Source organism: Bombina bombina, chromosome 4, assembly GCF_027579735.1.
Source record: "Bombina bombina isolate aBomBom1 chromosome 4, aBomBom1.pri, whole genome shotgun sequence".
NCBI classification, from domain to species: Eukaryota; Metazoa; Chordata; class Amphibia; order Anura; family Bombinatoridae; genus Bombina; species Bombina bombina.
In genome coordinates this window covers 1,140,569,538-1,140,587,717 of record NC_069502.1, presented here as the reverse complement: position 1 = coordinate 1,140,587,717, position 18,180 = coordinate 1,140,569,538, and the positions used below count along the sequence as shown (strand labels likewise).

General features: G+C 41.3%; 1 protein-coding gene across 1 annotated transcript in view; it reads left to right on the top strand.

Annotated features, from left to right (window-relative positions):
• RAB3GAP2 (RAB3 GTPase activating non-catalytic protein subunit 2) overlaps window positions 1-18,180 on the top strand; it is a 470,453-nt gene that overhangs the window by 186,562 nt on the left and 265,711 nt on the right. Inside the window, 3 exon segments of the mRNA XM_053712514.1 lie at window positions 346-485; window positions 7,302-7,411; window positions 7,414-7,523. Coding sequence (XP_053568489.1) covers window positions 346-485; window positions 7,302-7,411; window positions 7,414-7,523 — 360 coding nt within the window.

The window sequence follows — 18,180 nt, the reverse complement described above, 5'->3', positions numbered from 1 at the left end:
AAAACCTCATATCGCCCACACAAGCTGGGTTTTTTAAAACTTGTAATGGCAGCGCTATAGGGGATTAAATAACACCACTTTTGTTGCGTTCGTTAATTTCCCTATATCGCTCAAAACTCGTAATCTAGGCGATAGTTAACAATCATAATTTAGTTTAATAATAAAATGCTGTAATACTTTATTTAGACACTTTTTTCCCAATGAATATGGTAATATGTGTTTGTTCTGTAAACATGAGCAACAACATTTTTTTGTATTTAGGTTTTACATTTTTGGAAGAATAGTTTATTTGGAATTAATTGACTGATAATATGGTTTTTATAACGTACAAGCTTTTAATTTTAGGTTTGGCCTCCCAGATTCAAGACGTCTTGGAGAAAGCATCAGCCTTTCCCCATGTAACACCTTGGCAGCCGTAACTGATGACTTTGGGAGAGTCATTTTATTGGATGTGGGAAGAGGACTTGCAATTAGAATGTGGAAAGGTATTTTCTTTTTGTTGATGTTTTGAATTAAGATAGAAAATGTGACTGTATTCCCTTTATGCTTAAAATTTTTAATAACACTATTCTAACATAATGGCAAAGAGCTATGACTCTTCTGGATATGGTATCTGGATGTGTCCACCTACAAATAGACATGATGATGCTGTTTTGCTTTTTTCAGCCTCTATAGCTTCGCTAAAAATTATATGTTATTGTCCATTGGTTGTGAAACACTAAAAGTTAAAATCATATCAGCTCAAAATCATTTATAATCCAAAGTTGTCATTCATAGATAGCTTAGGAGAGCATTTACATGGTCTTGGGTACTTGATTTGATTTATTGAATTTCAGAGTTTGAACATTACATTTAGTGTATTTATAAGTCAATGCAAGTCTTGATAAAGTCATGTTAAAATTAAGAGACAGACTAAAAATTAAGGTGCCAGCTGCACATCACAGGGGTCAAAAAAGGATAAAGGGACTTCTGTTAGGTGGCGCTTCAAAGAGGGTGTGAATATAGTTCTTTACTACAATTTTTGTTCGACTGCACATCAAGGCCTTTTCCTAGGCTAGTGTAACTGTATTTACTAGCTGGAACCTAGAGCAGGAGTCTTGCTCTAAGATTCGGCTAAGGAGGACCAAAGGAAACCTAGTTCACCCGGTTGAGGAATCCTGTCTCCAAAGATTCCTTCACTGGAGGTCCGGTCACTATTGCTTCTCTGTCGTGAGGGCCATATTGTAAACCATACAAGCAAGTGATGCGTTGGGCAGAGTGGCAGTTTGTCTCCGCTAAAGAGAGATCTAAAACATTAATGTAAAATATATGATAAAGAAGGCTATAAACCATCAACTGTGAGTAACCAAAGGGGAATATTATTGTGGAGTATATGGACATTTTAAAAATGATGTACTCTTGACTGCTTGCTTAGGTTTTCTTTTTCTTTCTAATGACACGATGAGTCCACTGATCATCTAATTAGTATTGGGTATATCACTCCTGCCCAGCAGGAGGCGGCAAAGAGCACCACAGCAAAGCTGTTAAATATCACCTCCCTTCTATCCAACCCCCAGTCATTCTCTTTGCCTACTTTAGAGTAAGGAAGTGGTAAAGTTAGATGTCTGGAAAGATTCTACAATCAAGTTTTTTTTAATTTTATTTGCAGTACTAGTATGTGCTGTTTTTCTTCCAGGGTGTAGCTGTAGTCCATTTTAGTCTCTTTAGTAGAGCATTGGTAGCTTTTAAGCAAAAGAAACTTGTGGGACATAATTCTCACTGCGCCTCCCTCAGATTTAAAGTTGCTGCCCTTATTATTATTTTCCACAGGTCAATGTGAGGGAAAGGACCTCTGCAAACCTAGTAAGCTGCCTTGCTGCCAGGCAGATTTATTGAGGTAAGTGCTAATTTATTTTCTTAAGCAGCTTTAAGAAAAAAACATGGCACTTTACTATTTCCCTGACAGGGATTTTTAATACATTACTCCTAGTGTTGTAAGGGGGATTATGTATGGCAGTATTGCAGGCACTGGGGACTTGAGGAGAACTTGGCTCATTTTGGTGGTTTTGTTAATGTTTTTTGCATTAAGATGTCTGCTGAGACGTTTTTTGACACGCCCACGATGGACGGGGCTTGTGTGAGGTAAAAATGTATCTATTGCGCATTTGTTATTCTCTCACTTCCTGTGTATGGAGGAGAGATATCTGCATCTTATCGTTTTTCAAGTTTAACTGTCATTTGTAGCCTGTCATTACTGAAACAGCTCCAGCCTAGATTCAGGTTTTAAAAAATAAAGCAGTTTCTTTTTAATAGGCACCTCGGCAAACCTATTGCTGAGGTGTAGAGGCTGTTTGAGGTGTTAAGACGTTTTTATTACTCAATATCTTGTAAAATAAGGCGTTTTTGCATTGCATCAAAAATAAAGCAGTTTTATTTTAAAATTTAAAGAAACAGTAACGTTTTTTTCTTTATTTTTTTCTCATAATTTAATTATTTATATTTATTCTGTTAATATGGACCAAGACTCTGTTACAGATTACAGATGTCCTTTATGTTTGAATGCTAATATTGAACTACCAATTCCTTTTTGTTCCTCATGTGTTGAGAGAACATTACATCTTAAGGATAGATTTTTTGATCCTATATTGTCTAAGACGGATGCTATCCAGGAGTCTTCTGACAATGTGCAAGATATGACACATTTTTCTCCTCAGGTGTCCCAAATTTTAGTACCAGTGCCCTGCTCTTCCTCTCAAGCTCCGGGTGGGGTCTCCTTGCAAGACATTTCTTCCCTCATGTCTTCTGCAGTTTCTGATGCATTGTCTGCTTTTCCCATGCTACAGGGAAAGCGCAAGAGTAAGTCTAAAGAATCGGTGCGTAAGGTATCTGACTCGGTCGTGGCTATTCCGAATGTTTCCTCTCATAAATCTGATGAGGATTTTTCAGTAGCATCTGAGGGTGAAATCTCAGATTCTGACGGTGTAATTCCTTCCTCTGATGCTGAAGTTGTATCCTTCAGGTTTAAGCTGGAACACCTCCGTTTACTACTCAAGGAGTTTTTGGCTACTCTGGACGACTCTGACTCTACTGTCATTGTCAACCCTAAAAAGTTTAGTAAACTTAACAAGTATTATGATGTACCTTCCATGCTGGAATGTTTTCCCGTACCAGAACGGGCTTGAGAAATTATTGTTAAGGAATGAGAGAAGCCGGGTATTCCTTTTTCTCCTATTTTTAAGAATATGTTTCCCATTGATGACTCGATCATGGAGTCTTGGCAAACGGTCCCCAAGGTGGAAGGGGCAGTTTCCACTTTAGCTAGAGAAACTACTATTCCCATAGAGGATAGCTGTTCTTTTAAGGACTCTATGGATAATAAACTGGAGGGTTTTCTTAAGAAAATGTATGTTCACCAGGGTTTACAATGGTAACCTGCGGTGTGTATTGCTACCGTTTCTAGCATGGCAGCATACTGGTTTGATGCGTTGTCTGATTGCTTTGAAACAGACATTCTGTTGAAGAGATCCAGGACAGGATCAGGGCTCTTAAATTGGCCAATTCTTTCATTTTCTGATGCTTCCCTTCAAATTATCAAGTTGGGAGCAAAGATTTCTAGTTTTGCCATTCTGGCTCAAAGAGTTTTATGGCTGAAATCTTGGTCTGCAGATGTGTCGTCTAAGTCTAAGCTTTTGTCTATTCCTTACAACGTTAAGACCTTGTTTGGCCCAGCTTTGGCTGAGATTATTTCTGAGTTTACAGGAGGAAAGGGTCATTTCCTTCCTCAGGATAAGAAATCTAAGCAGAAGGGACGTCAGAGTAATTTTCGTTCCTTTCGAAACTTCAAGGATAAATCTTCCTCTCCCTCTACAAAACAGGATCAGTCCAAACCTTCCTGGAGACCCAACCAATCTTGGAATAAGGGAAAACAATCCAAGAAGCCTGCTAATGATTCAAAGTCAGCATGAAGGGTCTGCCCCCGATACGGGACCGGATATTGTGGGGGGCAGACTTTCCTTTTTCGCTCAGGCTTGGGTTCGGGATGTTCAGGATCCTTGGGCGATAGACATCGTGTCCCAGGGATACAAACTAGAATTCCAGACCTTTCCCCCCAGGGGCAGATTACTTCTCTCAAGATTATCTGTAGACCAGATAAAAAGAGAGGCGTTCTTACGTTGTGTTCAGGATCTATCCAAAATTGGAATGATAGTTCCTGTTCCAGTACAGGAGCAGGGTCTGGGATTGTACTCCAATCTGTTTGTGGTTCCTAAAAAAGAGGGAACCTTCAGACCAATCTTGGATCTCAAGAGTCTAAACAAATTCCTCAGAGTACCGTCCTTCAAAATGGAAAACATTCGTTCCATTCTTTCCTTAGTTCAAGAGGGTCAATTTGTGACAACAGTAGATTTAAAGGATGCGTACCTTCATGTTCCCATCGACAGGGATCATCACAAGTTTCTGAGATTTGCTTTTCTCCACAAACACTTCTAGTTTGTGGCTCTTCCTTTCGGACTAGCTACAGCTCCCAGAATTTTTTACAAAGTTGGCAGTGCTCCGGTTACAGGGTATTGCAATGGCGCCTTATCTGGACGACATTCTGGTTCAGGCCCAGTCTTTTCATCTAGCAAGCTCCCACACAGAGATGCTTGTATCCTTCCTGCGCTCTCAAGGTTGGAAGGTGAATCTGGAAAAGAGTTCCTTAATTCCATCTACAAGGGTAGTCTTTTTGGGAACCATAATAGATTCCGTTTTGATGAAAATATTTCTGACGGAGGTCAGAAAATCCAAGATTTTCTAATCTTGTCTGTCTCTTCAGTCCTCTCCTCAGCCATCAGTGGCTCAATGTATGGAGGTAATCGGTCTCATGGTAGCCGCCATGGATATTATTCCTTTTGCTCGTTTCCATCTCAGACCTCTGGAGTTATGCATCCTCAGACAGTGGAACGGGGATTACGCAGATCTGTCTCCGCCAATTCATTTGGATCAGATGACAAGAGATTCTCTTCCTTGGTGGTTGTTTCAGGACCATCTCTCCCTGGGAACTGTTTTCGCAGACCTACCTGGGTGATAGTGACTACGGACACAAGCCTGACAGGTTGGGGAGCAGTCTGGGGCCTTCTAAGGGCTCAAGGGACATGGACCTCGGGAAGAATCTGATCTTCCCCATAAACATTCTAGAGCTAAGAGCAATCTTCAATGCTCTTCTGGACTTTCCTCAGTTAGCTTTACTGCCCAGTTTATCAGATTTCAGTCAGACGACATAACCTCAGTGGCTTACATCAACCATCAGGGTGGAAACTCAGAGTTCTTTGCCCTTGAAAGAGGTTTCCAAGATTATTCAGTGGGCGGAGACCCACAAACTGTTGTCTATCTGCGATCCACATTCCAGGAGTGGACAGTTGGGAAGCGGATTTTCTGAGCAGACAGACCTTTCACCCGGGGGAATGCAAATTGCATCCGGAAGTATTTTCCAACTTGATTCTCAAATGGGGACAGCCGGATCTAGATCTCATGGCATCTTGTCAGAATGCCAAGCTCCCGAGGTACGGGTTGAGGTCTAGGGACCCTCAGGTGGTTCTGATGGATGCTCTGGCAGTTTCTTGGAATTTCAATCTTGCATACCTATTTCCTCCATTCGCTCTCCTTTCCTCGGGTCATTGCTCGGATCAAGCTAGAGAGGGCGTCAGTGATTCTCATTGCTCCGGCTTGGCCTCGCAGGATTTGGTATGCAGACCTAGTGGAGATGTCATCTCTTCCCTCCTTGGAAACTTCCTCTAAGAAAGGACCTTGTCCTTCAAGGGCTCTTCCTTCATCCAAATCTAGTTTCTCTGAAGCTGACTGCTTGGAGATTGAACGCTTAATTTTATCTAAGCGTGGTTTTTTCAGCTCCTTGAAAGGTCAAATTTCTACCTTTTATCTTTTTTGTTACATAAACGTCTGGCAGAGGTACCAGATGTTCAATCGTTCTGTCAGGCCTTGGTCAGAATCAGGCCTGTGTTCAAAACATGTTACTCCTCCCTGGAGTCTTAATCTTGTTCTTAAGGTTCTTCAGCAGGCTCCTTTTGAACCTATGCATTCCTTAGATATTAAGTTGTTATCTTGGAAACTTTTGTTTCTTGTTACTATTTCTTCTGCTCGTAGAGTCTTTGAACTCTTGGCTTTACCAGCATGAGTCTCCCTATCTATCTTTCCACTTCCGAATAAGGTTGTTTTTCGTACTAAATTGGGTTTTCTTCCTAAAGTAGTTTCAGATCGGAACATTAATCAGGAGATTGTTGTTCCTTCTTTATGTCCTAATCCTTCTTCTCATAAGGAATGTCTTCTACACAACCTAGATGTGGTTTGTGCTCTAAAATTCTATTTACAGGCGACTAAGGATTTCGTTAGTCTTCTGCTCTATTTGTAGTTTTCTCTGGGAAACGTAAGGGACAGAAAGCTATGGCTACTTCTCTTTCTTTGTGGCTGATGAGTATAATTCGCTTCGCCTATGAGACTGCTGGACAGCAACCCTCCTGAGAAGGTTACGGCTCATTCTATGAGGGCTGTTTCCTCTTCCTGGGCATTCAAAAATGAAGCTTCTGTGGAACAGATTTGCAAGGCTACAACTTGGTCCTCTCTACATACTTTTTGAAAATTCTATAAGTTTGATACTTTTGCCTCGGCTGAGGCTTCCTTTTGGGAGAAAGGTTCTTCAAGCAGTGGTGCCTTCTGTTTAGGTTCCCTGTCTTGTCCCTCCTTATCATCTATGTCCTCTAGCTTGGGTATTGATTCCCAATAGTAATTAGATGATCCGTGGACTCATCGTGTCATTAGAAAGAAAAAGAAATTTATCCTTACCTGATAAATGTATTTCTTTCTTGACACGATGAGTCCCACGGCCCGCCCTGTTTTTGATGGCAGGATATTTTTTGTTATGTTATAAACCTCAGGCACCTCTGCACCTTGTTGCTTCCCTTTCTGTCCTTTACTTTGGTCGAATGACTGGGGGTTGGATAGAAGGGAGGTGATATTAACAGCTTTGCTGTGGTGCTCTTTGCCGCCTCCTGCTGGGCAGGAGTGATATTCCCAATAGTAAATTAGATGATCCGTGGACTAATCGTGTCAAGAAACAAAATACATTTAGCAGGTAAGCATAAATTTTCGTTTTTTTTTAGTAACAGTACAAAATTGCATACTGTCATGGAAAAAATATGCATTGGAAAGTGGTTTGTCTTTACTATTCTTCTCTGAAGTGTTAACAATATACATCTTAAATTAGAATTGAATTGAATTTATGTATTGTTAGTCTAATTTTTTCTTAATCTTTACATTTTTGCCTGTTTAAGGGTACCGTGATGCTCAGGTTGGATGGATGCAAATAGTGGAGGACATACATGAAAGGGAATCAGAGAGAGGCAATGTTTCTGCTTTTGTAAATATCCCAGGACCAAGTCGTGTGTGGCTCAGTATCTTGTGATCTATGCACCTCGCAGAGGCATTCTTGAAGTATGGAGCACTCAGCAGGGCCCGCGTTTGTAGGAGCTTTTAATGTCGGAAAAACACTGCAGGTGAGAAAATGCTTTACATCTGATGGGATTATTCTAGAAATTTGCTGAAATCTGTCATACAGCCATGTCTCTTAAAGGGACATTAAAATAAACATTTAACCTTCCAATAATTTTTTAAATAAAGAGATAGTAAACACCTTGTAATTACAAGACATATCTTAGCTCCTTAAATGGATACCCCATTGACTTGAAGAGCCCCCTTCCCTAAAGGGGGATGGGACAGAAACAGGTTCCGCGAACATACACACAATATAAGCAAACCCCTAAAACAAACTCCCCCATTACACGTTTTCTGTCCTGGTATGGACAGGAAGCTGGCTCCTTCCCTTTTTGCAGATTGATTTAGGCTGTGCTGCAGGTGGAGCTTCTTTGAGGAGCATGCCATTCCTCTTTTGGGCCGTGAGATTCTGCTTCTGCCCATGTCCGCAGGCATTTGAAGATGGTGCCAGTGTTTGCTGCTTTCTGTTTTATTTGGCGCCTTATCTTGTGCAGGTGTGCTTTTGGTTGCGTGCCTCAGTGAGGTCAGCATTCAAATCGTACGCTGATGGATGTCATGGCCATGCCGCCATCTTGTTTGAGGCTTAATAATCAAAGAAGCATTTAACACACTATACTACTGCTCATTTGAGATTTCGGAACTCTGCAATTATGGAGTTTTCCTCTTCCACGGCTTTACCTAGAAAGAAGAAAGTAAGAAGTTATGGAAAAGGATAAATAGAAGTCTCTCCTAAGACTAAGATTGAACTGAATCTGATTGGCTGATTCAATCAAGCAATCAGATTTTTTCTACCTTAATTCCGATAGAATCCTATCAGCCAATCGGAAATTCGACGGACGCCATCTTGGATGACGTCATTTAAAGGAACCTCATTCGTCGGGGAAGTCGTCGTGCCGGATGGATGTTCCGCGTCGGAGGACGGCGAAGAAAGAAGATTGAAGATCCTGCTTGGAAGAAAATTTTGCCCCGATGGAGGACCTCTTCTCTGCCGCTTGATTGAAGACATCGCCAGGATGGAAGACTTCTTCTATTGCCGCTTGGCTGAAGACATCGCCCGGATGGAAGACTTCTTCTCTGCCGCTTGATTGAAGACATCGCCCGGATCGGATGAAGAGTTCTGCCCGGCGGGTGAAGACAAGGTAGGGAGATCTTCAGGGGGTAGTGTTAGGTTTATTTAAGGGGGGTTTGGGTTAGAGTAGGGGTATGTGGGAGGTGGGTTGTAATGTTGGGGGTGGGTGGTATTGTGGGGGGGGGGGTTTACAGGCAAAAGAGCTGACTTTCTTTGGGCATGCCCCGCAAAGGCCCTTTTAAGGGCTGCTAAGGTAATAGAGCTGTTAACTTTTTTAATTTTAGAATAGGGTAAGGACATTTTTTCTATTTTGGGGGCTTTATTATTTTATTAGGGGGCTTAGAATAGGTGTAATTAGCTTAAAATCTTGTAATCTTTTTTTATATTTTGTAATTTAGTGTTTGTTTTTTTTTGTAATTTATTTTATTTTATTGTATTTTAGTTTAGATATTTGTAGTTTATTTAATTTATTGATAGTGTAGGTGTATTTGTAACTTAGGATTAGGATTTATTTTACAGGTAAATTGGTAATTTTTTTAACTAGGTAGCTATTAAATAGTTATTAACTATTTAATAGCTATTGTACCTAGTTCAAATAAATACCAAGTTACCTGTAAATAAATATAAACCTAAATAGCTACAATGTATTATTAATTATATTGTAGCTATCTTAGGGTTTATTTTATAGGTAAGTATTTAGATTAAAAATAGGAATATTTTTTTTTTATAATATTTTTATTGAGGACAAAACAATACACTTATTAGATGAAAAGAAAAACAAGATTTCAAATATTCTCAGCATATTTGTTCTTAAAGTTCTAAAGCATAGATAGTCCTCATTTTATTTACCCCTTGTCGGTATAGGTCACTCTTGGACCTGTCTTAAACAGTTCTTTGATTGTTTCCAGGGTTAAATTATTTCGGTGATAACAAGCATAAAGCAAAATAAAAAGAAAACTTACAAAGAAAAACAGCATCTGTTTACCAGGTAATATTAAAACAAAAAATCCACGTTAATTATTAAGATGCTGGTGCCAAATCCGGACGCCTTAACGATGCATTACTCCTTGGGAAATTTATTTAACATGCAGAAGGGTATAAATCAGTTGGTACATTTAAACCTTTAACTTAGTTACTCCCGATCCAACCCTGTAACTCAGAATTACAGGTCTTTTCTGCGACTTTGCTGCCATCTAGTGTTCACATCTTATTATATAGGAAAAACTGATATAAGTTAGACATTAACACATATTAAAATGAAGAAAATATCTGGGAATGTGTGCCTAAACAATGCACATATCTGTGTCTGTTTATATCATGGATAAAGCTATGTTACCAGTAACTTTGTCCTGCCCCCATTCCAATCAGTGTACTACAGTTACCCCGGGACATAATTATTCTTGTGATGAGCATAACTGTGTCTGAACTTTCTCCTCCCATAGCCCGGCCGTTAGCCACGGGGGAGATAATAATATAATTCATCTTAGGAGTAGGGTAATGGCTTTCACTATTTAGCAGGCCCTTTGCTAGCTTTAGTATTACAAGTGTCCTCGCTAGGGTCCCCCACCAACTCCCACTAGACACTACAAAACATTTAAGGGCTTAGGAAAATTCTAATTACTCTCTACGATCACAATAAAAAGAGGTCTTTTATAGTTCTGCTTGATAATTATAGGTAACCCCTAGAGACATGCAAAGTCCAATGCTACTTGGAATCGGCTATATTTATAATAGTACAGTGTTTGAAAATTGTGAGACACTCAAGACTAAACCCAAAACAATGAACTTATTAAATTGTAATATAACTTATCAGCAACGTTGCTAAGTTCTCTCATCCTAGAAGTGGTGCTTCAACCCCATGCTTTAGGCTGTGATGGCCGGAGGGTTCGCCAAGAAAAAACATTAGAGGCCAGCTGCAAATGTCCATCCTTACAAGTTAGGGTCAGTATTGCCGCTTTCAATGTCTCTCTGCTAGTATTCTCCTGATGCGCTTTGCAATGCTTGGTAGAAGAGGCTTCTGTAGAGCGATCTATAACATGTTTTGTAGCCATCAGAGTCAGGATTGCAGATGAAGAGGGTACTTTTGCTTTGATGATATTGATCCGAGGGTCCCCCCCTAACCCCCTGTTGCAATTGGTGTTTGTCAGATATCCTCTTTGCTCTGTGCATGTTTTCTGTGTTGAGCCGTGAGTGATGTCTTCTCCCATGTCAGTTGTCTGCGGGCTACTAGATGGCGCTTTAATATAATGCTGTTCCTGTACCAAATCAGGCACAGTTTCCATGTGTCTAGGCCTTGTTATTCGGTTGCGCAGCTTAGGAACGACTGCCTTCGATGTAGAGTTAAAGTTTGTTTGAATTTTGCCTTCCACACAATAATAACTCATTAAAAAGTCCTGTGGGGCATTGTCCATGAGACGTTGAAATAGAACTTCCAGTTTTAGCCATTGGGTGTTGATGGTTCCACATGAGTCTGTTTCATCCGCCATTTTAGTATCAGTTGTGGTGAGTCGGGATGCCATAATAACGACCCAGTAATGAGACTCCCTGCTTATTCCGTCAGGAGACTGATGATAAGGGTAGTAGAGTCTGGTTAAGGCAAAGTACCTCGGATAACCGAGGGGGAAGCGCCACCTGTTATGTGCCGCCGCACCAGGTCCTCTCTGTCTGATTCAAAGCTCCGGTTTCATGCACACAGCTGGAAATAAGATATATTAGATCTCACAGTGTACTGCGATGCCTCAGACACTGATTTAGCTTGGTTTGCTGGTAAATTTCTCCTTTTAACCGGCAGATTAACAGAGTATCAGCCGGAGCTCTGGAAATTGCGACCAGTTCAGATCGCTGTTCAGACACGTCCCCTCCTAAATAGGAATATTTTAATTAATAATAATTAGATTTATTTTAATAAGAATTTAGTTAGGGATGTTAGAGTTAGATAGGGTTACCTGTGAGAGACTGGAAGAGACTTTTGGGAAGTCTTTCAGCAACAATGAATTTTGTCTTTTGGGCACATTGGAATATGAGGGAAGCCCAGGGTCATTTCCTGTAACTTTGGAGAAGATTGATGCACTTAACTCAGAAAATTGTTGTCTCACAGAAGGTAAAGGTCTCCTTGAATTGGTGGCTAAGATCTTTTGAAAGGAAGTTTTCTTCAAGGTCCAGATTGGTTGGTCCTTACTATGGAACACAAGTTTCTTAGACTGGGGTGCTACCTTACAAGAAAGGTATGCTGAAGGAAAATGGTCTGTAAGAGAGTTGTCTCTTCAAATCTTTTGTAATTAAGGGACATTCATTTGGTACTTCTCACCTTTGAAAAAGACTTGCTGGGGCAATCCGTCAATGTCCTTTCAGACAATGTAATGGCTGTTGCTTATTTGAATTATCTAGGGGGTAAAATGGCATTTCATCCTGGCATATCCGTTTCCTCCCTTATTTCATAGGTTCTTTAGAAAATCATCAAAGAGAAGGCTGTGCTCCAGTGAAGCAGACTATTGCAGTTTGGATTGTTAAGTGAATCATCACAGCTTACAAGCTTCTTGTTCCTGATGGCATTAAGGCTCACTCAACTAGGGCAATATCTATGTTTTTGACTTTGTTTGTACAATTTTGAAGCATATATTATGTGTTTCTTTATTTTTTTCCACTCATTGTTTAATGCTTTGTAACCTCTTCAAGTCAAAGTGGCCCAGATAACGAGACATTAGCGGCAGATAAAACAGTTTTCTTCTGTTAAGTGTGATCAGTCCACGGGTCATCATTACTTCTGGGATATTACTCCTCCCCAACAGGAAGTGCAAGAGGATTCACCCAGCAGAGCTGCATATAGCTCCTCCCCTCTACGTCACTCCCAGTCATTCTCTTGCACCCAACGACTAGATAGGATGTGTGAGAGGACTATGGTGATTATACTTAGTTTTATATCTTCAATCAAAAGTTTGTTATTTTAAAATAGCACCGGAGTGTGTTATTATCTCTCTGGCAGAGTTTGAGGAAGAATCTACCAGAGTTTTTGTTATGATTTTAGCCGGAGTAGTTAAGATCATATTGCTGTTTCTCGGCCATCTGAGGAGAGGTAAACTTCAGATCAGGGGACAGCGGGCAGATGAATCTGCATAGAGGTATGTAGCAGTTTTTATTTTCTGACAATGGAATTGATGAGAAAATCCTGCCATACCGATATAATGTCATGTATGTATACTTTACACTTCAGTATTCTGGGGAATGGTACTTCACTAGAATTACACTGTAAGAAATACATAAAGCTGTTTAATAACTAGAGATTATGTTTAACGTTTTTGCTGGAATGTAAAATCGTTTTCATTTGCTGAGGTACTGAGTGAATAAATGTTTGGGCACTATTTTTCCACTTGGCAGTTGCTTAATCTGTTTTCTGACAGTTTCTGTTCTCCCTCACTGCTGTGTGTGAGGGGGAGGGGCCGTTTTTTGGCGCTTTTACTACGCATCAAATATTTCAGTCAGCAACTCATTGTATTCCCTGCATGATCCGGTTCATCTCTACAGAGCTCAGGGGTCTTCAAAACTTATTTTGAGGGAGGTAATTTCTCTCAGCAGAGCTGTGAGAATTATAGTTTGACTGAGATAAAAAACGTTTATTCTGTAATTTGTTTCCTGCTTTCAGAATTTGTTATCTTTGCTAATGGGATTAAACCTTTGCTAAAGTTGTGTTGTTTACAAGGATTGAGGCTATAACTGTTTCAATTTATTAATTTTCAACTGTCATAGATCTTCTGTGCTTCTTAAAGGCACAGTACGTTTTAATATTATTCTAATTGAATTGTATTTCCAAGTTGCAAGTTTATTTGCTAGTGTGTTAAACATGTCTGATTCAGAGGATGATACCTGTGTCATTTGTTGCAATGCCAAAGTGGAGCCCAATAGAAATGTATGTTACTAACTGTATTGAATGCTACTTTAAATAAAAGCAATCTGTACAAATTGAACAAATTCACCAAACAACGAGGGGAGAGTTATGCCGACTAACTCGCCTCACGTGTCAGTACCTACATCTCCCGCTCAGAGGGAGGTGCGTGATATTGTAGCGCCGAGTACATCTGGGCGGCCCATTACAAATCACATTACAGGTATGGCTACTGTTATGACCCCCCCCTGAGGTTATTGGCTAAATTACCAGAACTAAGAGGTAGCGTGATCACTCTGGGGTGAGAACAGAGTGCGCTGATAATATTAGGGCCATGTCAGACACCTGCGTCACAGGTGGCAGAACATGAGGACGGAGAACTTCATTCTGTGGGTGGACGGTTCTGATCCAAAACAGACTGGATTCAGATATTTCAAATTTTAAATTTAAACTGGAAAAACCTCCGTGTATACTAGGGGAGGTGTTAGCGGCTCTGAATGATTGTAACACTGTTGCAATACCAGAGAAAATGTGTAGGTTGGATAAAATATTTTGCCAGAGGTACCCGACGAGTACTGAGGTATTCCTATACCTAAGAGACTTACTGAAATTGTTACTAAGGAGTGGGATAGACCCGGTGTGCCGTTCTCCCCCTCCGATATTTAGAAAAATGTTTCCAATAGACGCCACCACAAGGGACTTATGGCAAACGGTCCCCTAAGGTGGAGGGAGCAGTTTCTACCTTAGCTAAGCGTACCACTATCCCGGTGGAGGATAGCTGTGCTTTTTCAGATCCAATGGATAAAAGTTAGAGGGTTACCCTTAAGAAATGTTTGTTCAACAAGGTTTTATATTGCAACCCCTTGCATGCATTGCGCCGATCACGGCCTGCAGCGGACATTCTGGATTGAGTCTCTGGAAGAGAACATTGGTTCAGCTACTCTGGACGACATTACGGACAGGCTTAGAGTCCCTTAAACTAGCTAATTCATTCATTTCGGAGGCCGTAGTACATCTTACTAAACTTACGGCGAAGAATTCAGGATTCGCCATTCAGGCACGCAGGGCGCTGTGGCTAAAATCCTGGTCAGCTGATGTTACTTCTAAGTCTAAATTGCTTAATATACCTTTCAAAGGGCAGACCTTATTCGGGCCCGGGTTGAAAGAGATTATCGCTGACATTACAGGAGGTAAAGGCCATGCCCTGCCTCAGGACAAAGCCAAAGCCAAGACTAGACAGTCTAATTTTCGTTCCTTTCGTAATTTCAAAGCAGGAGCAGCATCAACTTCCTCTGCACCAAAACAGGAAGGAGCTGTTGCTCGCTACAGACAAGGCTGGAAACCTAACCAGTCCTGGAACAAGGGCAAGCAGACTAGGAAACCTGCTGCTGCCCCTAAAACCGCATGAATTGAGGGCCCCCGATCCGGGATCGGATCTAGTGGGGGGCAGACTTTCTCTCTTCGCCCAGGCTTGGGCAAGAGATGTTCAGGATCCCTGGGCGCTAGAGATAATATATCAGGGATACCTTCTGGACTTCAAATACTCTCCTCCAGAGAGAGATTTCATCTGTCAAGATTGTCAACAATCCAGACAAAGAAGAGGCGTTTCTACGCTGCGTACAAGAGCTCTTGTTAATGGGAGTAATCCTCCAGTTCCACGATCGGAACAGGACAGGGTTTTACTCAAATCTGTTTGTGGTTCCAAAAAAGAGGGAACTTTCAGACCAATCCTGGACTTAAAGATCCTAAACAAATCCTAAGAGTTCCATCGTTCAAGATGGAGACTATTCGGACAATTTTACCTATGATCCAAAGGGTCAGTACATGACCACTGTAGATTTAAAAGATGCTTACCTTCACAACCGATTCACAAAGATCATAATCGGTACCTAAGGTTTGCCTTCCTAGACAGGCATTACCAGTTTGTGGCTCTTCCATTCGGACTGGCTACGGCTCCAAGAATCTTCACAAAGGTTCTGGGCACTCTTCTGGCGGTACTAAGACCGCGAGGAATTTCAGTAGCTCCGTACTTAGACGACATACTGATACAAGCTTCAAGCTTTCAAACTGCCAAATCTCATACAGAGAAGTACTGGCATTTCAAAGGTCGCATGGATGGGAAAGTGAAACGAAGAGAAAAGTTCTCTCTTTCCACTCACAAGAGTTCCCTTCCTGGGGACTCTGATAGATTCTGTAGAAATGAAGATTTACCTGACAGAGGACAGGTTAACAAAACTTCAAAGTGCATGCCGTGTCTTCATTCCATTCAAGAGACCAGAAATTCTCTTCTATGGTGGCTTTATCGGCCCACATCTGTCCAGGGGAATGCCATTCAGCAAGGCCAGACTGGTCAATTGTAACAACAGACGCCCAGCCTACTAGGTTGGGGCGCTGTCTGGGAATTCTCTGAAGGCTCAGGGACTATGGAATCAGGAGGAGAGTCTACTTCCAATAAACATTCTGGAATTGAGAGCAGTCCTCAATGCTCTTCTGGCTTGGCCCCAGTTAGCAACTCGGGGGTTCATCAGGTTCCAGTCGGAAACATCACGACTGTAGCTATATCAACCATCAGGGAGGGACAAGAAGCTCCTAGCAATGATGGAAGTATCGAAGATAATTCGCTGGGCAGAGTCTCACTCTTGCCACCTGTCTGCAATCCACATCCCGGGAGAGGAGAACTGGGAGGCGGATTTTCTTAAGTCGTCAGACTTTTCATCCGGGGGAGTGGGAACTTCATCCAGAGGTCTTTGCCCAAATACTTCGACGTTGGGGCAAACCAGAGATAGATCTCATGTGCGTCCGACAGAACGCCAAGCTTCCGCGCTACGGGTCCAGATCCAGGGATCCGGGAGCGGTCCTGATAGATGCCTTGACAGCACCATGGACCTTCAGGATGGCTCATGTGTTTCCACTTTCCCGATGCTTCCTCGATTTGATTGCCAGAATCAAACAGGAGAAAGCATCAGTGATTCTAATAGCGCCTGCATGGCCACGCAGGACTTTGGTATACAGATCTGGTGGACATGTCATTCTGTCCACCTTGGTCTTACCTCTGAAACAGGACCTTCTGATTCAGGGTCCTTTCAAACATCAAATCTAACTTCTCTGAAGCTGACTGCTTGGAAATTGAACGCTTGATCTTATCAAAGCGTGGTTTTTCTGAGTCAGTTATTGATACCTTAATACAGGCTAGGAAGCCTGTTTACCAAGAAAGATTTACCATAAAATATGGCGTAAATACCTATATTGGTGCGAATCCAAAGGTTACTCTTGGAGTAAGGTTAGGATTCCTAGGATATTGTCTTTTCTACAAGAAGGTTTAGAAAAGGGGTTATCCGCTAGTTCCTTTAAAGGGACAGATCTCAGCTCTGTCCATTCTGTTACACAAGGCGTCCTGTCAGGAAGTTCCAGACGTTCAGGCTTTTGTCAGGCTTTGGCCCAGGATTAAACCATGTGTTTTAAAGCTGTGGCTCCACCATGGAGTTTAAACCTTGTTCTTAACGTTTTACAGGGTGTTCCGTTATGAACCCCTTCATTCCATTGATATAAAGTTGTTATCTGGAAAGTTCTATTTTTAATGGCTATTTCCTCGGCTCGAAGAGTCTCTGAGTTATCAGCCTTACATTGTGATTCTCCTTATTTGATTTTTCACTCGGATAAGGTAGTATCTGCGTACTACGCCTGGGTTCTTACCTAAGGTAGTCACTAACAGGAATATCAATCAAGAGATTGTTGTTCCATCCTTGTGCCCAAATCCTTCTTCGAGGAAGGAACGTCTTTTGCACAATCTGGATGTAGTTTCGTGCCCTTAAATTTTATTACAGGCAACTAAGATTTCGACAAACGTCTTCCTGTTTGTCGTTTACTCTGGTCAGGAGAGGTCAAAAAGCTTCTGCTACCCTCTCTCTTTTTGGCTTCGTAGCATAATTCGTTTAGCATATGAGACTGCTGGACAGCAGCCTCCTGAAAGAATACAGCTCATTCCACTAGAGCTGTGGCTTCCACTTGGCCTTTAAGAATGAGGCCTCTGTTGAACAGATTTGCAAGGCTGCAACCTTGGTCTTCGCTTCATACTTTTTCCAAATTTTACAAATTTGACACTTTGCTTCCTCGGAGGCTATTTTTGGGAGAAAGGTTCTTCAGGCAGTGGTTCCTTCTGTATAAAGAGCCTGCCTATCCTCCCGTCACTCCGTGTACTTTTGCCTTCTTGGATATTGGATCCCACAAGTAATGATGACCCGTGGACTTATCACACTTACAGAAAAAAAACATAATTTATGCTTACCTGATAAATTCCTTTCTTCTGTATTGTGATCAGTCCACGGCCCGCCCTGTTTTTAAGGCAGGTAAATATTTTTTAAATTATACTCCAGTCACCACTACACCCTTGGCTTCTCCTTTCTCGTTGGTCCCTGGTCGAAATGACTGGAGGTGACGTAGAGGGGTAGGAGCTATATAGCAACTCTGCTGGGTGAATCCCTCTTGCACTTCCTGTAGGGGAGCAGTTAATATCCCACAAGTAATGATGACCCGTGGACTGATCAACACTACAGAAGAAAGGAATTTATCAGGTAAGCATAAATTATGATTTTTAAACTACACAATTAAACATTTATATTACAATCTCATAAGGTTTAATAGCCCTTTTAAGATGTTTCCTTTATTTAAAATTGAGTGCAACTTGTAAGTTTTTCTCTTGTGACATTTTTTC